The sequence below is a fragment of the Diadema antillarum genome, unplaced genomic scaffold (genome assembly GCF_040938485.1).
Source record: "Diadema antillarum isolate AM-2024a unplaced genomic scaffold, OU_Dant_1.0 seq00001622_RagTag, whole genome shotgun sequence".
NCBI lineage: Eukaryota > Metazoa > Echinodermata > Echinoidea > Diadematoida > Diadematidae > Diadema > Diadema antillarum.
Window position 1 is genome coordinate 53,492 of NW_027272333.1, and position 24,839 is coordinate 78,330.

General features: G+C 39.2%; 2 protein-coding genes across 2 annotated transcripts; one reads left to right on the forward strand and one right to left on the reverse strand.

The window, feature by feature from the left end:
• Nucleotides 1-1,068: 1,068 nt before the first annotated feature.
• LOC139711190 (cytochrome P450 2U1-like) lies at nt 1,069-4,655 on the forward strand. The gene is made up of 3 exons (XM_071623105.1): nt 1,069-1,456; nt 2,451-3,467; nt 4,471-4,655. Exons 1-3 carry the CDS (start codon nt 1,069-1,071, stop codon nt 4,653-4,655), a joined length of 1,590 nt encoding a protein of 529 aa, XP_071479206.1.
• Nucleotides 4,656-13,815: 9,160 nt separating this feature from the next.
• Nucleotides 13,816-24,196, reverse strand: LOC139711188 (cell division cycle-associated protein 7-like). Its single transcript, XM_071623104.1, has 8 exons — nt 24,075-24,196; nt 22,750-22,860; nt 20,002-20,094; nt 19,337-19,522; nt 18,011-18,115; nt 16,900-17,109; nt 14,804-14,953; nt 13,816-13,956 (listed from the first exon to the last, which is right to left on the reverse strand). Exons 1-8 carry the CDS (start codon nt 24,090-24,092, stop codon nt 13,816-13,818), a joined length of 1,014 nt encoding a protein of 337 aa, XP_071479205.1. The 5' UTR covers nt 24,093-24,196.
• Between the last annotated feature and the right edge of the window lie 643 nt (nt 24,197-24,839).

The following is a 24,839-nucleotide window of genomic DNA, read 5'->3' on the forward strand; positions in this document are numbered from 1 at the left end:
CGTCGGAATATAGGCCTACAAAGTATGATATCGACTTTTGAATTAACAGGAAGCAAAACTGAATTTGGCACATTTCATATCCTTGATCGAAAACAATTGATTAAATAATCATAATATTATGTTTGGCCTAGGCTACAGACACAGACCAATATTCTGCGAAAAAAAAAGACAGTTAAGTTGTCTTTAATCAATAGCTAGCACAGATCAAATTAAACCAGTCAAAGTTGCTTAGAAAACAACAACAAACCAATCGAAATAGCAAGAAACTTAGGTTAAGAGTGTTGCCAAGTCATTATTTTTTTTTTTATTCCTTAATCACAGTTGCATTGCTCTGAATATGCCAGTGTAACCGCGATCACTAATTAATTAAAAACTTAAGAATTCTCGAATTAACGTTCATCCATTTGTGGGGGAGTGGTAGAAACACTACGGATCTAAATTACAAAAGGGTCAATATTACGTTAATCGCGCTCTGTTTCATTCTCTAAGCTCATTTTACTTTTCATCTTAATCATCTACGGACCTACATTGAGACGTCGCTTATATATATTGTGACTAAAAAAAACAAAGACAAAAGGCCCACTGTAGTTGACAAATATAAGGCTCGCCTTATCTAATCGGTAATTTGCTCAAGAGTGGCTACATCGCCTTTGCGTGGTTCATAGTCTATCTTCAGACAATTTAAAGAAAATTATGTTTAGAAGAATTTCCTCTAGACGTCGTATATCTACAGTTTGGGAAAAAAGATAAAACTAACCTAGTTTATATCTTTCGAGATTGATTTTAAGCGTGTAAGGCATTCTTTTGTTTTGTTTTTTTACTTTGTGGTATTATTCCTTTTTTTTTTACCTTACCGTCCCTGGAAATAGAATAGCACCTGACACCATTATTCAACGATCGCCGGATTGTAAAAGCGTGGAGGAAATGCCTAAAACCTTGCGCCGAAAAGACTTCTGCTACGTAATGACCACATACGTAACCGACGTGGAAAACACCTTTCGACAGGGTCTATTTTCTCACTGATTTTACGTCAACAGGAGGCAAAATCCTTCCAAGAAATAGGGCAACATGGTCAGCGAAATAATCAAAACCCTGCTGATTGTAGATTCGTCGTCATTTCTAATATCTCTCGCAGTATTTCTGGTATGTATTTACGTCTCGCGGCAGCTATTCAGGACGAGGAATGGGGCGCAGTCGGCGATGAAGCTTCCGCCGAGCGGGCCCCGAACCTGGCCGGTGATAGGATGCATGCCGAGCTTGATTGGGGACGAGCCGCAGAAGCTGTTCGCCAAGATGTCGGCGGAATTTGGCCCGGTATTTTACACGAGGATAGGAGTGGTGCCCACTTTAATCCTCAACGATTTTCCTTCGATGAGAGAGGCGTTTTCTAGATCTGGAGACGATTTTGCCGACAGACCGAAGCTAGGAATGATGGAATACATTACCAAAGGACGAGGTATATTAATGTTTTATTATTGTTTGAACACGTTTTACTTTACCTGTCGTCAGGTTTTCTCACCTCATGTCTTCCCTTCCTCCCGATCACCATCCTGACCTTCAAAGTAGCAGGAAAACTTGTTCATCATAAAAAAAGAAAGAAAATGCTTAATCCTTTAGTTGCAACAGCAATGATGGCATCATTGTTGAAACATATGGCAGGGTGTGTTTCATCAACGTTTGTCGGCACTGACAACTTGAATTACCATAGTAACAGTCGGTGACCAGAGCATCTCAGCCAATCAAAACCAACGATTTTGCTGAAATTGGTCAGCGCCGACAGTTGTCGGCGCTGACAAGCGTTGATGAAACACCCCCCCAGCGGAGTTCGATATGAATGTATTGTACCCCCCTCCCCCGGGAGGGGGGGGGGGGGGGGGTTATGGGAGGGATGAACTCATGTCCCTCCAATATGAGGGAGCTGTGCATTGCATTTTTAGAATTGAACTGAATCTCAGTGATGAGGATCAACCTCAGCACACTTTGGTGGATATTTGGAAAATTTTCAATAAAAATAAATTAAAGAAGTTTTACCTTATTTAGATACATATATGTTATTCATAAACAAGTTCAACAGATCCTCAGTACAAAGTCTTTCAAAAATGCAAATGGAAAAGAAATATATGTTTATGAATATCAAGCTCAAAAATATTAAGGGCTGGGGAGGGGGTTCCCCCTGGAAAAAAAAAATTGAGGAGGAACATGTCCTCTTGCCTTTGAATCCAGGTTCGGGCAAAAAGTGGTTTAATTGCGATTAGAGGGGGCTAGCTGGCAGGTTGTTGAAAGCAGCCAGTGTTATTTGAATTAAGGTACAGTAGGTCCCTGCATAAAGATTAAAAAAAATACAAACTGTGATATTTGTCTAGTAGTGTTGTATCTGTGACTTGCATGTACACAGGTATCCATCTCATTTTAGTTTGAATTATTGTTATTTTTCATTGCTTCATGTGCAGGCATAATTTCAGCCCATGTAGGAGAGAATCAACGGGAAAGGAGGCGGTTTGGTTTAGCAGCTTTGCGCTCACTTGGGATGGGCAAATCCCGCCTCATTGAGAACATTGTCTCTGAAATTGAAACTTTGTCGGACCTGTTTACCAGTAGAAAGTCGCAACCCTTTGTTCCATTTCACGACATCAATGTGTCTGTCTCTAACATTATCTCGTGGATTGTTTTTGGCCAACGATTCAAGCATGACGATATCTACTTCAAGCAGTTCCTTGACATCATCCATGAAGGTCTGGAGATCTCGGAGACGACCGGTGTGACGGGCTTCATCCCTGTCCTCCAATACTTGCCACTTCCAGTTTGGAGGAAGCTGGCAAACAACCACCGCAAGTGGCAGGAATTTGACAGCGCCATGATAAAAGATGCCCTGAACAGACCAGAGTCGGAGGAGCCCTGCTTCGTGCAGATGTACATGGAGGAGCTCAAGCGGATGCAGGAGGAAGAAGCGTGCAATGGAAATCTACCACGTGATGGAAGCGACAGCAGCATCGGTCCCTCTACAGGTGGAGTCCCTTTCAGCGAGGACGATCTGCGGCAGACGCTTGGGGATCTCTTTGTCGCGGGAACAGACACCACGGCAACCACCCTGATGTGGGCTATTCTCTACCTGGTCCTGCATCCGGACATCCAGCGCAAGGTCCACGAGGAGCTGGACAAAGCCATTGGGCGGGACAGGATGCCCACCTTAGAGCAGCGAAAGGACATCCCTTACACCGAGGCGGTCCTGATGGAAGTCCAACGCATGGCCACCATTGTACCACTAGCCGTCCCTCACGCCTCCACGTGCGACACAAAGCTCTTCAACTTCGACATCCCTGCGGGCACTCTGGTGCTACCGAATTTATGGGCTGTGCACTACGACCCGAAGACATGGAAGAACCCTGAAGAGTTTGTCCCTGAAAGATTTCTGAATGAGGACAGGACTGCTGTGGTCCAAAGGGATGAACTCATTCCATTCTGCATTGGTAGGTTGTTTCTTTTTTACCCAAATGGTACCCAATGGTTCAAGATTGCCGGTGGCAATGTTGTTACGTATGGAAGATGTGATATTGAAATGCAATTTCTTAGAATCAAACTCCTAATGACACAATGATGGTGCTGTCTTCCAAAGTGATGAACTCATTCCATTCTGTATTTAATTGTAAGTTGTTTCTTTCTATGTTTTTTTGAGCCTCGGGCATAATTGCGTTTCAATTAAAAACGGGAAATTTCAAAATTTTATATGTACTGTATATTAAAAACTGTATGGCAAGTTGTGAGGATATGACATGCTCACTTTGTCAATTGCATATTCATATTGACCGTTCAAGAACTGTTTCCTGAAAAATTAGCAAATCTTCAAAATGTCATAACTTTCTTATTTTTCACCCGATTTTGATCAAAATTCTGCTGTTGAACTCGTGATATTTTACTCTTTTTTATCAGACCAACTTATATTTGGACTTGATTTCCCCTTTAACAAAGAGATTTTGCAGGTCTCAACCCTCAACATTCCTTTGTTGTTGTTTTTTCTGTAGACCATGACAACTCTGATATAACCAAAAAGATTTTCTCCTCTCCATCATAAGAGGGCGAACTATACAATGGTGTCTGAGATTTCATGGGGGTTGCCGTTACCCACTTAGTAATGGCGGACTTTTTGTGTAGTGAAGTAACATTTTTACAGCGTGTATTTGAACTTTTGAATTTTTACGCGAGTACCCACAAAGTTTCTAAATTTGGCTGCTCCTCTGTTGCTCGTTTGCTAGCGTGTTAGCACGAGGGTGAGCCTATACCGCCTCGTTGTCATCCAGTGCTCCCTGTGCGCTCACAAACAATAGTACAGGGCGTATGCATACTCCGCACTCTGGTACTTACTGGGGAAAAGCTCTTTGGATATAACAAGGCAATTATCCTGCTGTTTACGTCCTCCTTGTAACCACTTTTCCTGTGCTTACATTTTTTCATTTCTCTGTTTGGTCATCACAGGTCGGAGGAAGTGCTTGGGTGAGCAGCTGGCTAAGATGGAACTCTACTTCTTCTTCACCCACCTCCTCCACCGATTCGAGTTCCGACTGCCAGAGGGCTGTCCACGCCCTAGCACCGTGGGGAAAGTTGGGGCCACCCGAATCCCAATGCCATACCAAGTCTGTGCAATACCTCGCAATCCATAAAGTCTGGTGTCTTTATCTTTTCTTTTTTTGTTACTGTAGATAAAAAATGCATTGTGTTATTGGTCTAGTAAAATTTGTTTGTGAATTACATGTAACTGCAGCTGTCAGTTCTTGAGATCTCATTAAATACATCAGTACATTGTATACCATTTCATAAGGTATGTTCACTTTTAAATGTCAGGTACAGAACTACATTGTATATTTTGTATGTAAATTTTTTTACCAGAGATAAGGAGAAAACGTAGCAAGAAAACATGCACACACACACATAAATCAAAGACTGGGTACATTTTATGCATGGACAGAAACCAATCCCGAAGATACCCAGAGTTTTTGGACAGGGCTACAATAGCTTTGCAATGTGATTAATACACGTAATGTAAGCTTTGAAGTCCAAATGTCCCTGTAGATAGCATGACTGCAGCAATGTAGTAGAATACATCAGTGGAGTGAGAAAAAAAAATCAGATACTCTACTCAAAAGTTATTGAGTTGTTAAAAGTTTTGATGCCACCATCACTGGATGAGAGAACTGGAACAGTTTGTGACATCACCGCAGGACAATGGCAATAATATTAAAAGAGAGTTCAACAAATTTCAGTTTTCAGAGTGGTAGTGCACATTCCCTCAACTTGTTGCTGACATTATATGTAAAGGGTAATATTATCACCCCCTGCTTTCTGAAAGAGGTATGGGCAAGTGCTCTTTTATTAAGCTGGAAAAAATAGAATATGTTGACTGCTCTTGGTATTTTCTTTATATTGTTGTTCGACAAGCTGTTATACTGTAGTCTTCTCATCCAGTGATGGCGACACTGAAACTTACAAAATTCATAACTTATGAACGGATTGTTCGATTTTTCTCAAACTTCACTGATGCATTCTGCTTAGCATTCACTCAATCCACATGGTTTGTGAGTTTCACTCCCTTTCAAATAAGGATGCTGAAACAAGAGAGCCAAGACTTACCAGCTCTCTGATTTATCACATTCGTGTCTTTTATGACAGGGTTCACCACTGGCTCATAGTAAGCAGGGACAACAATTAAAACTGGTTTAGGAACATTCAGATCATACAATGCATTCTTTTGTGGCAGTTTGTGGCCACCAGATAGCTTCATTGCACACCAGGCTTGCCTGGCACGGCAGCGAATGTTGCAGGCAAGCATGAAGCAAGGGGGGGGGGGGGGTATGAATAACTTTGAATTCAAACATTGTAAGTTGCTTGCACATTGATGACAATTTTATGCACAATGTGGTCTAGTTGTATAAAGTTTTCACATGTCTTGTAGTATCATTCAAGCAATCCATTCAGACCCTTTCTGAAAACAAAGCTCATGATTGTAGAGCGTATTTGCACATACATACACTTCACTGGTTACCAGTTTTAAAAAAATGCATCATTTTTGAAATACTGTGATGAAAGTAGACATTTTAGCGGTATGGAAATTTTTTGAGCATTTTGCACAACAAAAAACCAGCACGAAAATAGAAGCATGCAAAATTGTTTGCATGTTATTAATAGCACTATTCTACAGCAGGTGTATGTTTTGATTCTGCAGGTATGTAAACATGTGGAATTCATCTAACCCCCCGACAGAGCGAGAAGAATTACTTGCTCAAAACATTCCCATGTTTACAGTACTCATACTCTTTTGAAAGCCCATGAACAACCTTTCTCCATCCTACATTACATAATTTATACACCAACATACCCCAGCTCATTGACCTGCACTGCTCCTCATAGAGCATCCTATCTGTGAATTGTGTTAAACCCATATAACAGAAGAGCCTTCTCAGCACCTACCCCTGTTCTATGCTCAAGTAAAGAAGACAAAACTTTATTTACGACTTCTCAATACCCATTTGTTCTCATGAAATGTAGAGCATTTGTAGAATTTTCTTTTGTTCAATAGCGTTCATTTAGAAATACTGAATGAAGTATGCTTCCACTAATTAGTGCTATTACATAATATCCAACTTGTATAACTTGCATTTAAAATGTAGAGAATTGGTTGGTCAATTATGCACTTTATAAATCACAATTACTGTTTTATTTACTATACAGTAAAAGTCTGCATTTTTTTTGAGAGAGAGAGAGAGAGACAGAGAGAGATGGAGAGATAAGAGAAACAAATGGCACATAATGTTATTGAACTGTGTGCTACATTTGTAGGTAAGAAATTGACTTCAGTTAGGGCATATTTTATTTTCAATTACATGAAAGGATGTGACAAAATTGTAACTAGTGTTTGTTGATCATTATTACATCCACTACATATTAAAAAGCTCACTTGAATGATGGTGTGGCATTGTTATTCTAATAGTTAAAACCCAGAAAATGTAGGACATTGTCATTGTAGATGTAGCGTGATGTTTTCTGGCGTGCACTTTTTAAATGTGTTTGTAACTTTGCTCAGTGTAATGGCGATTTCATATGTGCAGCTACATGTACAACTGTATTTACTGCAATATGATATATCTAAATGAGCAATGTGTGTGATCCTATGGCGATTTTAGTCAGCGATACTGAATTTACTTTTATACCATGAATACTTGTGTGCTTCTTTTGGAAGGAATGATTTAGTGTTTGCAAAGATGATGAAAATTCTCCCGAGGTAGCTGATTTTACAGTATCAGGGTGAACTTGAACAAATCATGGCACTCTGATCCATGATGTGTGATACACATGGAGGATCTAGTCTGCAATCATTATTTCTTATGATGTACGTAAATGCTGTGTATTTTTAAGACACACTGTAGGTTTGAAAACGTGTTCATTATGGCAGTGATTACTGTAAAAGTGGATATATTCGCGCGACTAATTTTTCGCGCTTGGCCGTGCCAGAAGACTTTCGCGTGTTTTTAATTCCGCGGAATCAAGACATCAAGTACTGGGACATATGGCACGCAAAAATATTCGCGTGGTTTTATTTTCGCGCGAGCTTCTCGTTGCGCGAAATGTGCGAAAATTTCAAAACCATGAAAATTTCCACTTTTGCAGTACCGGTATATCAGTGCCTCTCAATTTCATTTGTGTTGGCAGTATGTGTGAGCTTAACATGGTGATTTGATTGTTGGCTCTCAATATGCATGTGTCATCGTTACTTGCATTTTATTGTGCTTGTGATGCTCTTAATAAAGAAAAAAGAATTACGATGCACAAGTTGTTCATTTGTTGTTCTATTTATTTAGATCATGTTCTCAATGCAGTTTCAGTTGGCATTGTTTTTGGTGAGGATATAGTGGCCTTGTGTTATTCTCATACAATGTAAGCTTTTCCGTTCTTGTGTGTGTGTGTGTTTTAATAGGTGAATGTGTGTACATGTGTACTAAGATGTGTGTCTGCTACATTAGTGTCTTTAGTACTCCTAATACTATCTACAGTTGTAGGTGTCAAGTTTCTCAACACTTTGATAATGTTCCACATTGTTATGTTAAGGAGAATAAAACCAAATATAAACATGTATGTGAATTGAGAGAATGCAACAACATTAATAGAACGCATCAGCAAAGTGAGTAAAATCGTGCCATCTGTTCAAAAGTTCAGAATTATAAGAATTTCAGTGCCGCTATTGCTTGACGAGAAGACTACAACATTTCTTGATGGCATGCATGGACAAGGATTTTTCAAAGAGAATTTAAAGAGTATTCAGCATACTTTCACTTTCCTAGTATAATGAAAGAGTATGTGACTTGCATCTTCCAGAAGGCAGATGGAATAAAACCTTGACACCTGTCGAGGGAATGTGTACTTTCATACTAAGAAAGAGTGACATTTTGAGGAATTCTCTTCATATATATTTTTGTTACTTTGTTGTACACATGTAACATCATTAACTGCAGTGGTCTTCTCATCGAACAATGGCTGTGCCGAAAAAAAAAAAAAAAAATCACAACTTTTCAACGGATTGTATGATTACTATCAACTTTGCTGATGTATTCTACAAAAAAAAATATTGCTGCATTCACTCAATCCACATACAATGTATGTAGAATTTGGGTTTCATTCCCCCTTACTGGCACACAACACATTCTTTACAACATGTATGTGTCACCCAGGTCAGAAGACACACCACAGTCAGTGTACCAAGTGGTATTTGTCCAAAAGATAAACACGAAAAAAGAACACGACATTTGTAGAAAAATTAAAAAGATGTTTATTGTTGTTTAGCAAGAACAAGTTCGATAGTAACAATCAGAACAGTAAAAGTATTTGGCAAATAGTGATGAAAACTTTGGCAGCTGCTTTACACACAATACCACGTACTCAAAGTTTCCTGAAGAATACCACAATCGAAATGAAATATTGGTGCATTACACAAATAGAACAGAAAGTCTTGATTAAGACTAGCAAATACAGATTCTCATCATAACAAACTTTTGTATTATATTGGAAACATTGAAGCTTGAAAAACAATGAAATTACAAATTCAAGACTCTTTGAACTTCACAGCAAGTTGGAATGATATGCTGTGGAGAGATCAGTTTGCTCTACAATATTCTGAGCTTGTTCTGCTAGAGAGGCACCATTTGTTTTGGGCAGACATGTCGAATGTCCCAACCACTTCTAGACCCTACTTTTCTCTCTGGATATTTCAGGATAGAACCACGATTGGAATGAACTGCTCTTCAAAGTTGCAGCACACCACTACAACATTGGATGAATGATTTATCGGGTATTTGGTAGACGGTCTCTCAAAAATGAATTTCCACTCTACCAACTGGGAGGATATTCATGTAAAATCAGCTCTGACAATAATATTTCAACAAATTCAGAACTTTGTAACACACATTAAAAGCTTTTCTGTTTTTTGTTTTACTGTTTTGTAGTGAACCATTTTGAACCTCTATGTACAAGTGTGCCCCATCAATTCATGTCTCAAAATTCATGCATATTTTGATCATATTTTTTGACACTTTTTTTTGGTTGAAACTGCCCTCTGTAATGATGTATCACATTAATAAAGTGTGTGAGCATATCAAAGGATCACAGTGAATAATCTTGTTCCATTATTTGACGTACATTATAGATCTAAATGGATGAATTCTCAAGGAATATTGTGATTTTATTTTTAACGGTACTCTTTATACACAGGCATAACTTCCACTTACACTCAAGAGCTGCTCTGTGCAGATATAAAACCCAATACAGTGGGACCACTAGAAACAGTTTGCTATATCAGGTAATTCATTAAAATGTTATGTCTCTTAACACCAAGTTCACATGAACCCTTTGTGTGCGTTGCCTGCTGATTGGCACAGAAAACCCCATAGCATTGTACACACTGTCTAAAGTCTCTGGTAGAGAAAGGGTTAAAAAGAATTGAACTCTTTGGCATCATTGTATGATGGAATACATAAAGCAAATTTGGCAAATTGTGGAATGAGTTGAGCATATCAATGTGGGACATTAACCCCTCTAGACCACTCCATGGTAGTACCACTGACATCATAACAAGTGTTGTTATCTGCAGTAAACGAAAGAGTTGACTCGCATGTGGAGGAGAAGAGTTTTATATGAACCCGGGAGACAAAAAACAAAAAACAAAAAACAAAAACACACCAAGCAAACATGCATGGGATCATGCTCTCTCATAGCTGCACATAAGTACATTGATTGTTTGGTCATTAACCCTTTATACAGTATGTCCCCAAAAAAATTACAATCAGATTTTTTTCGCATTGATAACACCCAATATGATTAACCCTAACCAGGCCGGGCTTTTTGGGGTGTTCTGTAGCCGAGGGGGGGTTGATTCAACCACCTCCCCCTCCGAGATCTTGGCTGTCGATCGCACAATCGCCATGATATTTGGCACATGCATTACCTGTAGCGTAATCTACCCCATTATATGAAAAGAAATTGAAATTTTCATTATATTAATTAATTATGCTAATATATGCATAAAATCATACATTTTGCTCTAAATCAGAAAGTAAAGCTCCTAAAATCCTAATTTTTGGTGATAACATTCTTTGTAGCATTCCGAACAATGTACTTGGGGAAAAAAATCTGGTATCAAACTAAATTTCTTATGTATTTTATTGTTTTATGTATTTCTCTGTTTTTCTACCTTTTGTTTTATCATTTTTTTTTTTGCAAAATTTACGACAGAACCTTTTTCAAGCATAATTATAATAAAATTAATTGATTTCAGCCTGTGGAAGTGAAAATAATCATACCTTTATGAATAAGGTGAGAAAACTCCATTTGCATAGACTTCACACACAAAATCACGTTTTTGAGCCATTTTCGGTCTGACAGGCATATATCTAAAGGTAGTCATGCAGCGTCGTAACGGTATGCGGGATTTTCGTGAAAATGGTGTCAAAAGACAAAATCTTTGTAAAGTTTGATATTCAACTGGAATCTTAGCACAGCCGATAATTCTGCGTAGCTACAGTATAACACTTGCCAACAGGCACTTGATCTGCCGTGTACAAATTGCATTTCCATGAATATATCTCAGAATCTTCTCAGGAACATGTTAGCAAAACTTCTACTTGCACTCAACAGTTATGTACAAACACAGAATGAACATCTTTCTTACTCAAAACTTGGTTAATACAATCATTCATATGACACAAATTAAAAACTTTGGCAAAATATAAGTCCGCCTCTTAGTAGAACCAGCATCCCGACAGACAATGTTAATGCGATATTAGTGCAAATCGTTCAGGAATGTTAGAACTATTTACAAGAAAATTGAACAGATTGAATGGCAGTTAGCAACACTTCATTTCATTCAAATACTGTAATGTACAATGTCTAGCAGGAATTCGGAATATGTAATGAAATTATTAGAGAAACAACGATCGTATATGTTGCAAATTGCAAAGCATGGCACTACATGCAATGACCACATGCCTTCCATGTCTAAGTGCTAAAAATGCAAAAACTTCAGTCAAGCACAAGATAGTATGAATTTCTCTTTTTGACACAATAAGCACATGCTTGGAGGAATTAAAAAGGCAAAAAAAAAAAAAAATTCATAATTCACACATAAATCTGTGCAATGATGAGTTTGAATAACTCCATAAAATGACAATTTGGCAACATGTAAAAAGAGAATATGAAAGCACATGACCTGACCTTGAACAGCCATGTGGTTCTGATATAGATACCACTATCTGAATGGAGCTACAGTAACTGACAGATACAGCACATTAAATTCAAATTTTCCAGGGTCTTTTTGTGTCTTTATTACCTCTTAATTACTGCAGCACTGGAAAAAAAAGATGCATAGAGGATACCACAAGCATTTTTTTAAATATTTTCTTTTACACTGACTAGAGGAAAGGTTTGAACATACATGTACAAGGTTTAGATATTACCATTCTTTGTGGTTACAGACAGATTAAAACGAGGTCAGACCACATAAGATCCCACTTGATCATGTACTTGCATGAAGGCAGAATATGGTGTAACAAATAACACCATCGCATTGGGGCACAAAGTGTTCAAAGATGAGTACATTTTACATAATTGAGCCACAAGTTACCGCCATGTTTACATGTACATGTATGCTAAAATCTGTTTTATGTACATACAACCTTGTACCTGAGCACATACAGACACAAAACAAGAATAAAAAAGAAGAACAATGGCAATGCAAAGATTGTTAGTAAAATACAAGAACTTTCATGGAATCAACAACCTAACAACAAAAAAAAAAAAAAAAAAAAAAAAAAAAAAAACATTGGAGGCTAAGTGGATCTCTAGTGCCTTGCAACCACATGAAAACATGGTTAATTCTATTAATCCTTGGTAATTTTTTGTTTTGTTATCCAACCTGAACTTTTCTTTCTTCCTGCCATAATGTAATATTCAAAGTGCAAAAACTTTAGTTAAAAACACAAATAAAATTATTCCAACCAAGGAACAAAGATACAGTTTGTAAAAGGCACTTGGCTCATGACCTAGGGGGCATTTCATGAAGCATTTTGTCTGACAAAGTTGTCAGACAAAATGCTCCTCAGCCAATCAGATGCAAGGATTTCAGTAGCTTGTAACAGTTTGTCGGAAAAATGTCAGACAAAAGCGCTTCATGAAATGCCCCCCCCCCCCCCCCAGGTCTCCACAAGACTTTACAGTTGCAAGCACATCAAAAATAGAGAAAGTCTGTTGCATTTATCATGCAGAGACATTAACAAACTGTGGCCGCTTTGCTTATTTTGATTGTCACGTAAAGGTTGAGAGATGGCACATTTATACCTTGCTCTGTAGAGTATGTGTTGGTCAGATGCAGGGACAAGGTGATTTTCTTTATTGTGGGCAGACATTGACCGAGGAAAATGTCAATCGTTGACAGGCATCATAGCCCATCCCGATGCTCTTCTTAATCCTGGAGTATTCCTGAAGTCTAAGAACATGTGATGATCCCTAGCGACGTCCAAAGCTGCCAGATAAGAACGAAAGAAGAAAAAATAAAACGTAAATTGAAAAATGTGTTTCACACCAGAGTCTATCTCCATGGAATGTAATTCATTTGCCTTGAAAAGATCTTTAATCAAGCTCAAGTCCAAGCTGTGATAAATCCTGCTTTAAAAATCATAATCACAGATTTGTTGCCCTCATGAACTTCAAGTTTTTGTTTTTACTCTTATTTCTTCCACTGGCATATCTATCAGTGCAAGTCACTTTCACATCATAAGTTCCTTGAGACAAACACTCATTAAAGTAGACGCACGTCAAAGTGTTCTAAACTTGAGCCAGAAAACAATTAGGGAACAATTACATTTCAAGACACATGCCATTGCAAATATTATCCTGAAATCTTGCATACGGCAGTGATTTTGTGCATTCCATTTTTCATGAATATACTACTCCCCAAACTAATAAAGAAGAAGAAAACACAAAAACAAAACAAAACAAAACTCTTTGTCCCTATATGGCATGACATATTGTAGTAACAGAAGGAACATACATTTCAAACCAATAGGTTGGTCATAGTGAACTCCTCTACAGCAATCAGGGCATTAATCTTCGGGCACTTTTTTTAATGGATGTATAAAACCTGAATATCCTGCAATTATGTGAAGTTTATGCATTACGGTTCAGTCTGGTGACCAATCAGAAACAGGAGCCAAATCAAAAGATTTAAAAATGAAAAATGAAAGCAAGTGACTTCTCCTGGACTGTTAGTCTCTCTCCAAGTCCTCACCTTTCGAGAAAGTCCTTGACGCTGCGGTACCCATGATGCTTTGCGAGGTGGATCAGGATTCCCGTGGCGTGGCGGCCCTGCTTCTTTCGGCAGAAACTGCAGTTGCAGTTACCTCGGCACGGAGGGCAGATCCAGTTCTGTGGGAAGTGGAATATTTATACACTGTCTCACCATTTTGTTCTTACTTATTACTTAGTTAGTGTGTTTGCATTTTCTTTGTGCATGTGTTTGGATGGTTGAATCGTTTGTTTTGCATTTGCTCAAACCAAGTCTTTTAATAACATATTACAAGAAAGAACAAAAACAGAAGTTCTAACCCTGCTCGAAAGATACATAGTACACAGAAAAATACAAATAAAATTGCATGCCAGTTGAACACAATCAAACTTCAGAGAATATCTGATTGAACACCATCTAACCTTTTGCAGACTACTGTTACTTTATTCTTTTTTAAATTAGCTTCTCATCAAGTTAGTGCATTGGCAATTTCGCAGAGTGAAGTTACTCATTTCCTTCTGTACAAACATGACTTTGATCTTTAATGCCAATTCGACATTTGTGACTCTAAAGAGAGCATGATCTTATGTGAACACCATTCCATTGCTTCCATCCCTAATACATTACTGATAAAATTGAAAGGCCCTCGTATGATTTCTAGATTGAAATCACAGAACTTCTTTTTTTTTTTTATTACATGGATATCATTGTCAACTTTGTATAGAAAAATGAAAAGTATTGCTACATATCTTTATAATTATGCAGTAAAAATGCGCACTTGTAACAGTCTTGAGAAAAACACTAAAATTATTTAATTTTCAATCTTCATAGAGATTAAGATAAATAAGAAAGAACGAATGAAATCACACACAATTAAATGACTTGTGTTATATGACTGATGTCAAATCAACGTCCTCACATGCTAGGAGGGAATTTATAAATTTTGGGTGAGAGTCAGCATTTTCAGAACTTTGATTATTCTCTCACCTCATCAAGGAGAGCCTCCCGCGCATCTTCGCCGTAGCGATTCCTCAGGCAGGGTCCGCAGAATTGACCTCTGACCCCTGTGCATGAGCCTGAGCGACAGATGGTCTTAGTGTCGTGGGTCTTCTGTCGGCATTGGTGGCATGTGGTGCCCTGCCAATGAAAGATGAAAGTTAGTGAACAAACTTGAGGTGAATACAAAAACCATCTTAATATATGTCATGTACAGTGTACTCCCGTTATAACAAACACGGTTATAACGAAATTCCGGTTATAACGAAGTAAAAATTTGGGCCGTAACATTATCCACTTTATGTATTTTTATTGTTTATTTGTTCGGTTATAACGAAATTTCAATATAACGAAAGAAAACAGCCAGTCGCGGGGACTTCGCTATAACGGTAGTCCACTGTATCTATCATCTTTGGTCATAACTTTTAAAAGAAAAATAAAGCCATATTTTTGTTTCACTAAACATCTCTGACATAATTTGAAGCTGCAGTACAACTTTTTATTTTTGAAATGTTACAACTTTAAAATAAAATAAAAAAATTATATTTTGTCTAATCTTAATCATACTGGCATTTTTTGTTTTACTTTTTACTTTTTGAACTTGAATACCACTTACTGGAGAAATTGGAATTCAACTTGCTGAAGATTCAAGTGAGTCTGTAAATGTCCTTTGTTCTACAAGTCTGACTTGAATAGCTTACAACCTCCTGTACATGCTACCAAGGAGGTTCGAGAAATGGAGTCACAACAGTCTTTATATTCGCTTTGATCCCATGCTCGAGGCCGCCACTCAAAAATATTTGAAGTATGTGTCAAACTGGATCTGCCGCCCAGATGTGAAGACAATTGATTCGTGTCTCATTGCATAATCACCAGCCACTTTCCAAGGTGTATGTCTTTGTGATGGGAATTACTTTTCGCTATCCCTACTTACAAACGATGGGTGGTAGACAATGGTAAAGGCATGGGGGTGTGCGAATAGAAATTGCTCAAATATAGCTGAAATAGATATCAAAATTACTTGACTGTACGTGTCTGTACGCTAATCTGACACATTAATTTATAAAGAACTATACTTAAAAATGATACCATATTAGTTTCAGTTGGCGGAAATAAGGAGAAAAGTGATAAAACCGGCTTTCCATGAGGGTAAAATTTCAAACACTTTCACAAAATACAGCTCAGATTTACACTTTTGCACATATTTTCAAACGGAATTGACTTTTGTTTTATATGCTTTATCATTAGGTGAAATTTCATTGCATTTGATATATAAGCAAGCAGCATATAGCCGATATTATGTTAGCGTCAAAAATGAATCTTTAGATTGCTCAGAAAGATGGCGGCTTCAAGCATTGAACATCACAGGCACAAATGCACCTGTGGAATTCTTTTGTCCATCCATAGAAAACTGACAGCTGATTTAATAATTATAGTCAGTTGTAACTCCATCTCTCGAACCTCCTTGATGCTACCATGCTATTAACATTCTTGTACAAGCCAGCCATCAGCTGCAACCGCTGCAAAATATGTGTGTCAGCTCAACCCACATGGTATTTAAGTGGGCCGACAGTTTGTAATTTCACATTCCAGTGTAACTAATATCTGACTTATATAACTGAAACTATTAATATTTGTAGATAGACACTTGTGATTTGAGATTATTCACACTTTCACAGAGAATCCTCTTTTCAAGGCAGTGTATCGTCGCTGGGGCCACAAGACCTCTTATCTGCAAAATGTAAAATGATCAGGAGAGCAAAAAAAAACCCCAACAACAACAACAACAACAACAACAACAACAACAACAACAACAACAACAACAACAACAACAACAAAAGGCAGCCAAAGTATTGTATCAAACGGGATAGTCTTTCCTTTGACATGCCATGGTGGCTTCCTTTTAGCGGTAAGACGGCTACGATTTGGACAGGACATCGCTTATAACTTATTATCTGACTATTAATCCAAAAAGTCATTTTCACCAAAATTTGAGATACAATTCAAGGTCTTGTCACCCCAGCGAAAGTATCCTTCTGAGATCAAATTCTTTATGGAAATGATATATGATTGCTTGGATAACTTACATAGACCGAGTCATAACTTTTCTCCTTCACTGAATTCGCCACGAGGTTCAGTTCCTCCTCTGTGAGTTCGTCAGGCCGTCTTGGCGCGGCGGGTACAGCGGCCCTCCGCTTCTTGGTGGGCGTTGGCAGTTCGTACTCCTCGTCGTCGTCGTCATCATCGCTCTCCTCATGCCCATGCATCCCTTCAGCCCCCTCAACAGGAAGCTCATCCTGAGATGTATCCATGATTCAGGGGAAGATATTAGATAAAATTCAGTGCTCAAAGGTGAGGAAACATTAAAACAAGGTGTATCACTGAACATTAGCCAAGAATGCATGACTATTACGCATAGATACATTGTAGCTATAAGTCAAAAGTTAAAATCGGCTCTCTGAAAGAATATCTTTCCTTTTATTTTTAGCATCTCTTTCTCCTTTGTGCCTTCTGCGTTGAAATCTAAATGATTAGAAAACAAATGAGAAACTGCATTACTTTTTCTACACACCACCTCCTTTAAGAGTAATCTATTTCTAATGAAAGAACAACAGACTTAAAGGAAAAAGAGATTGTTTTACAGATACAGTGTATGCCATCTACAGGGGTGGATCCAGGAATTTCGAAAAGCAAGGGGGGGGGGCACCACATATTTCTGGTGCCACTTACGGGTTTCATCAGCTGACAAGAAAAAAAAAAAGCTTCAGTGTGCACTTTTTCCATTTCTTGTGCCACTTCTGGGTTTCATCAGCTGGCAAGCGAAAGAAAAAAAAAAGGGGGCGCCTGTGCCCCCTTCATTTATTTCTTTTTATTTCTTTTGTTTTAACCACAAAAAAAGGGGGGCATGTGCCCGGGGTGTCCCCTCTGGATCCGCTTTATGATCTATGAGATGAAAACGATATTCTAAGCTAATGTGAAGAAATGTATGCTAGAAACAATCAAGGGTTGATAGCACGATGCCCAAATTTTCTGGGTCTGTCAGAGCAAAATAGCTTGTAAACTGCATGACATTGATTGATATGGCATTCATGATGAAGTTTCCAACATGCAAGTATCCTACAATGTATCTCATATTCTATATTTTCATCACTAAACACAACAAAACTGAACAAACAACAAGTATGAATTTTAACCAACCTCAAAGACTTCGAAGTCATCGCCGCGACTGTCGAGATCCGATTCGCCGTCGGAGGCATGCCGCTTGCGAGTGGCGAGAGAGGGGCCGAACTTGATGACAAGTTTCTGCAAATGACCATGAGACAGAGACTGTAATGTGTCATGTGATTTGACATCCACTATTTGGTCGTATCTGATGACAAATCTGTTGGTCAAAGAACTTTTTAATAAGACTTTGATGCTGAGAGCAGATCTATTATCAAATGACAGTTGGAAACAATTTAAACAAGACTACACAACATGTGGGATGCAGTGTTGTAACTTGTCACTATGCCAAAACACATGTGGACAATGGGCCGACAATATTTCTCGGCTGACATTTAGTCTTGCCCAAGCCAACATGCTAGGTTTTTTTTTTTTTTTAAATTTTATTTGTATCAACAAGGTCCTATCATTTCAAGGCTCTTTTTCTTCAGGATTCACTGTGGTTACAAGCTACTAAATTCTCTTTCCCTTAGGCCTACCACATACATGTACATTAACTAGAGAGGCACTCTGAGAGTGCAGACCTCCGCCAAGCAGCTCATTTCCACCAATCTAAACTTGTTCCTTCATAGAGATCAGCGATTTCCATCAATATGTATACATGCATGCTGAAAATCGCCCGATTTCCCAATTAAGAAGCCTTTGTTACGTCATAAACTCTCAGCTGCGCGGCGCGCCTCGCCCTAGCAGAAACTAGAGCATGCACTTTAGTGCGTGTATGAAAACCTCAAGCTGTGCAGCCGTGAAGTCCAAAGTTCATTGACCCTACCTGCCAAAATATAGAAAACCCTTCATAAAATCCATAACAATTCCCGGATCACTACCAAAATTTAATCATCTGTTCCTTAACTGTGTTATTCACAATGTTTCCTGCAGGTTTCATCTAAATCCGTTCACAATTTTTGAGCTATTTTGCACACGGTCAAACAAACAAACAAACGGTAATGAAAACATAACCTCCTCCCTTGCCGGAGGTAAAAATTCTGTGAATTCAGGATGCATGGCTTTGATATAGCCTATAAAACAAGTTCCTGTCTGGCAAGCTTTCACGGTAGTCTATAATATTCCATGTTACAAATATCATAATAAAATTTGAATATGTTTGTAAAGTGCTGCAGTCAGGTCTGGACTAAAGAGTTCTTCATTTCTTCTTCTTCTTTCTTCTTTGTTTTTTTTTACATTTTCTGCCAGCCACATTAATGATGAAAAAGAGATACTCTTCACATGTCAATGACAATTTTTCTTGTAGAATAAATATCATCAGTTTAAAAGAGTGCAAAATCAAATCTTATTTCTGTATACCTGTCCAGGAACAAGTGGGAAGAACTCGTCATCTCGCTCCTCCCGTTTCTTCTGGAGTCTGTTTGAGAGTCTGGTTCTTGCGGCTGGGGTGTTCCCCTTGGTGGGGCTAAAGCGGGCCTGGCGGCTGGGGTTCCGTCTGACTGGACTGGCCCTCTGGACCTCCAGGGATTTTCTGGGTCTGGATGGCTTTGGCTGAAAAAAGAAGAAGTTTTGTTTGTGTATTCATTTAACAAATATTCAATGACTGAGTAACAGCTACACATGCCCCCCTCCAAAAAAAAAACCAACAGCAAAACAAAACAAAACAAAATGTTTGTAAAAACTGAGAGAGCCTCTAAAGCTGTAAATTTAATTTTTGACACTAGCTTCTGTCTTTGATGGCACCTCTTCTATTCACTAAAATTATTAAGAGAGAGAGAAGTGAAGTAGCGGCATATTTTCTACAACTATTTGCTGTGCCATCTGTGGTAATTACAAAAATATGGCACTTGACATCTTGCACGTACATTTAAAGTTTTCAATTCAATTTGCTTGTGTCGCTTTTTTTTTTTTTCAATTAATATGTATCTGAAACTTCTGCACATTCAGTTCTCATGGCAACAGGATAACAATGTAAAGACTGCGACATCGCTACACAATATTTTGGTAAATTAAGTTATGCTTACCTTTGGTGCTTTCACGGCAGCCGGAGACTGTCGAAACATGGGCAGATCGGGCAGTCCGGGAACATGTTTAATCTCCGCCAACAACTTTGTGAGCTATAAATAAGATTAAAAGCAATACATTTATAACTAGAGAGGGGCCGTCAAAGGCGGCAGACCCACGCCTAAGTACAAAGTCGGGGTACATAATGTGCATTCGGTCATCTACCAGAATTCGGCCACTTAATTGCCAGTGTGCTTTATCACCAGCCAGTGAGTTCTACCAAAGATCGTACACTGAAGTGTACGATCTTTGGTTCTACAGTCACATCACACGCAAATCACATAATTACACATACGGTATTAACACTCATTCACGTACAGGAAAGTCCTTAAGTCTCCTCCAAAAATCCATCGAAAATCCCAAATTCCACCGTCAAAAGTGCAGAATCGGAACTTTTCCAAGCGCGCGCGAATTAAGTCCAGTTTTAAGAGTATTGTCTACGCGACGGGTCGCGGAAAAAGCGCTAAAAATCGAGAAATACGCCGTTTTCTTGCGGGATATTTTGATTATAGCAAGCCGAGAGTGTGATGATATCAAAGGTCGTATGAGTGTACGATCTTTGATGGTATCCACAAAAGCAAAAAAGAAAAACAAAATTTACGTACCCCCTAGGCAATTACCCCTATGATTAGTGTCTACGGGAATTATTCAATGCAAGGGTTGAATGCAAATGTCTACTGCACCAGTATTCGGCCACCAACGAGCGCCGCAACGTCCCCGGTGCAATTTTGCACCAACAGTGTAGAGCGCGATGCATTTTCAGCGGCCTTGCACACGCATTGACATTGAGCACGCATATCGTGCAGTGTGACTGCGACCGAGCAAAATGCTCCTCCAACGAAAAAAACAATCAATGTTAATTTGAAAAATCATCAAATATCAAAGGTCGTATGAGTGTACGATCTTTGATGGTATCCACAAAAGCAAAAAAGAAAAACAAAATTTACGTACCCCCTAGGCAATTACCCCTATGATTAGTGTCTACGGGAATTATTCAATGCAAGGGTTGAATGCAAATGTCTACTGCACCAGTATTCGGCCACCAACGAGCGCCGCAACGTCCCCGGTGCAATTTTGCACCAACAGTGTAGAGCGCGATGCATTTTCAGCGGCCTTGCACACGCATTGACATTGAGCACGCATATCGTGCAGTGTGACTGCGACCGAGCAAAATGCTCCTCCAACGAAAAAAACAATCAATGTTAATTTGAAAAATCATCAAAATACGGGCCAGTTTGTGATGATGGAGAACGAACTTTCATAAATCTAGAAGGACATAGTCCCTCAAATAGGCCTAAACGTAAATTTCGGAATTCTTACGAACATTTGAGCAGCGAAGTCGGATCGTTGGGGAGTTTATGTCTTCGTATGGTAGCGGAAAATCGCAAAGTGAGAAACGGGAAATTTTCGGAATGGTCACTATACCATGGGGTCAAAACTTCAAGGTCACACAGAATTTGCAAGGGTCAACCGATTATCACCAAAATCTAATCGATTCTTTCCTGTCATTATCCAAACATTCCCTGAACATTTCGTGCAAATCCGTTTACCCGTTCTCTTGTTATCTTGTACACAAACAAACAAACAAACAAACAAACAAAAAAACAAACAAACAAACAAACAAACAAACAAACATACGGAACCCTTTACATAACCCCCTGCCGATTTTCATCGGCGTGGGTAACTAGAGAAGCACTCTGAGAGCGCAGACCTTCGCCAAGCATGCAGCCCATTTCCACCCGCACTGATCTTGTTCTTCCACAGAGATCAGTGATTTCCACCAAAGATAGTAGAAATCATCTTTGATTTCCACCCATACAAGTGTACGTACTGCATTGTGTGCTGAAAGCCGCCCAATTTCTCAATATTGCAGCCTTTGTAACGTCATAAACCCTCAGCTGCACCGCGCGCCTCACCCTGGCAGAAACTAGAGCACGATCATAGTGCGCGCATGCAAACCTCAAATACGTGCAGCCTTAACTCCCAAGTTCATTGACCCTACCTGCCAAAATATCAAAAATCCTTCATAAATTCCCCAAAAATTCTCGGATCACTGTCAAAAGTTAATCGTTTGTTACTTGTGTCATTCTAAACCGTTGCTGCAAGTTTCATCCCAATCCGTTCACTATTTTTTGAGTTATTTTGCACACAGACAAACGAACGAACGAACGAATGAACGAACCAACTAATTAACAAACAAACCAACGGTAACGAAAACATAACCTCCCCCCTTGGCGGAGGTAACTATATAGATGCATAGAAAGGAAGAAAAATGTGCTTGAATCCACTGCTTATCGCCCACGTGTAGAAAACACAGAACTCCTAGCTACACTAAGTTTTAGGCAATGTAGTTCTACAATGTACATGTTCAGATTTACAAGGATTTTTGACAACAGCTTCATTCTTGTATCACAAAGGCTTTGAAATAATACTTGTAACGGTTAGGCCTATAGATACAATTTCACAGAAACATCACCTACACAAGCAGACAGAAAATAAAGTATTAAAATGTGTATTCCTATGGAATAGTAAGATTCACTGTTTTTGTCTTTGCCTTTTGTCACACCAATGGCAATGCACTAACCCTTTCTTTTTGCGTGCTTTGACTAAGTTTGAGTGCTGTTGGGCGAAACAAAAAAAGTAATAGAATTGAATACGGCACACTGTCCAATGTCCCTGGCACAGAAAGGGTTAAGAGGGCTGCATACCATCTGCTGATTTTCTTGGATGTTCTTCCGCCTCCTGTTCTCGTACGATTCCTCATCGATTTCCTCGCCGTTGAAGAGATCTGCCGTGAACAGATCCGACAGGGAGGAATTCTGAAAGAGAACAAAATGGCTTGATCCATCAACCATTGCCCAACAATTAGACTTCTACATGATGTAAAAGACCAGTCCTCTACTTCCATATCAGATGCGATGTCATGATGTGACATATAGATGATCAAGTAAAAGTAAAACACAGCCGGGCTCATCGCCATCGATCGCTAATCAAGACTGCACTAGGTACCTGTGCACTGCGTGCCAATGTCCAACAGCTAACAGTTAGATTTATACTGTTTCACAGTAGAACACAAGGATAGAGACAGAGTAAAGGCCACCGCACACGATCAGACTGGTCTTAAAGTCTTAAGCCAAGCTGGGTCTTAAGACCATTCGTACGACCGGACATCGCACACTATACGACCTGACTGTAAAGCGCGCGCAGTGCGCATTGCGTGCGCTTGCATTTTTACTGCATTGTGGATGGCTGAAAGCCTACAACCAGTTGTAGAAATTCAACATGTCAAATCTCTACGACTGGCGCTAAGACCCAGTTGTACGACTAGAAAATGGCAAGACTGTGATGTCACACTTCTAGTCTTAAGGTCTTAAGACCGGTGAATTAATTGGGGCAAAATCGCGTAGTGTGCAGCGGGCTTAACACCGGACCGGGGCGCGCTCCTTGTACACAACATAATATACTGTGGGAGCGTTCGGGCTGGTTGCAGTTAGAGACAGAGTACAATTTACTCTTTCCCACTTCTGAAATTCTGTGTAATTTAACTGTCGTTAGTAAGTTATAGACCAGGGCCAGTGTTTACTAGTAACTGTTAGAGTTCTAACGGTTAGTCAGTACTCCAGTAGTAGAGAAGTAGGTGAAGTCCTATTAAACCGCAGCAGCGACCTCATAAAGGCCATTGGACAAATATTACAGCGCCCCGCGACGGGGTTACTAAGTCCCTGCCTAACTTACCATTCGATCAGTGTATATCACAACACTATTACATGTACATCGTCGTACTTTGATCACGACGAGACCTAACGTTAGACGACTCTTCCAACACCTGTAACCGAACGATACACGCAGCCATTTAAAATTTAAAAGTCTCGGTTCTATGCAATTTATAGACTAACGCAACGGTATACGCACGGCCACGGCACGGTCAGTTTCACCACAGATTCGATACGTCGATCGGGGGATCGAGTGATCACGGTTCTACTTCTAAAAAGGTACGAACGTCCACCATCTTTGAAATATGTTACAAACAAACCTTTTTGCTTGGTGCCATTGAAAATGATAAGTTTTAGGGAACAGTCTTCCAAAAGCGAGGTCACCTCATCTAACGTTGCTCCAGCCAGCAGTAAGTTACTCGTATTCGTTGATCAAAATGGGTACAGTTTCCGTATGCTATATGGCGTACTCGAGGCGCGCTGAATGCTCTTTAAACTTAACGCGGGAAACTCCACATCCGGAATAGACCATTATTAATATGGGGGTCAAAAGACAAAATCATATTTAATAACTACATTTTTTTCATTAAAATAAGGAGGGAAATATAATAAATAATATATTAGATTAAAATTAATATAAATTTCTCTCATTAATGGATAATGCACTTACCATATATACGAATACGAGGTTTAATTTTTGGTTGATATACCTACTCTTGAACTATTCCAAATCCAGGTCCGTGTTTTTTTTTCAGGCAATCAGGGGATACAAACAGGTGTAATTGTAAGGTGCTATTCTACTTGTGCATGAGCGACAAGATCGGTGGTGTAGTAAGAAAATAAAGAAACGCGTTCCAGATTCTATAGCGGAATTGTCAATAGCATTTCACCAGGGTCTGGGTGTCACCACAAACTGAAGTAGGACCCTACTTATAACTCGGGCGCGGGCGTAGTTATACGTTTCACTTCGCCGGCATGGCCAGATTTTGTAAAGGATGGGAATTGGGGGGGGGGGGGGGGGGGGGGGGTGGGGGGGGGGGGAGAGTGTGGCTATGGGAAAGTCTTTTCACATGGTGTGGATCGTA

Coding starts and splice junctions, on each gene's coding strand:
- LOC139711188 (XM_071623104.1), bottom strand. Junction 18,116..19,336: donor TCCCACTTGTTCCTGGACAG/GTATACAGAAAT, acceptor GGTCATTTGCAG/AAACTTGTCATCAAGTTCGG. Junction 14,954..16,899: donor AAAGTTATGACTCGGTCTAT/GTAAGTTATCCA, acceptor TTTCATTGGCAG/GGCACCACATGCCACCAATG.
- LOC139711190 (XM_071623105.1), top strand. CDS start 1,069: ATGGTCAGCGAAATAATCAAAACCCTGCTGATTGTAGATTCGTCGTCA. Junction 1,457..2,450: donor ATACATTACCAAAGGACGAG/GTATATTAATGT, acceptor CTTCATGTGCAG/GCATAATTTCAGCCCATGTA. Junction 3,468..4,470: donor ACTCATTCCATTCTGCATTG/GTAGGTTGTTTC, acceptor TGGTCATCACAG/GTCGGAGGAAGTGCTTGGGT.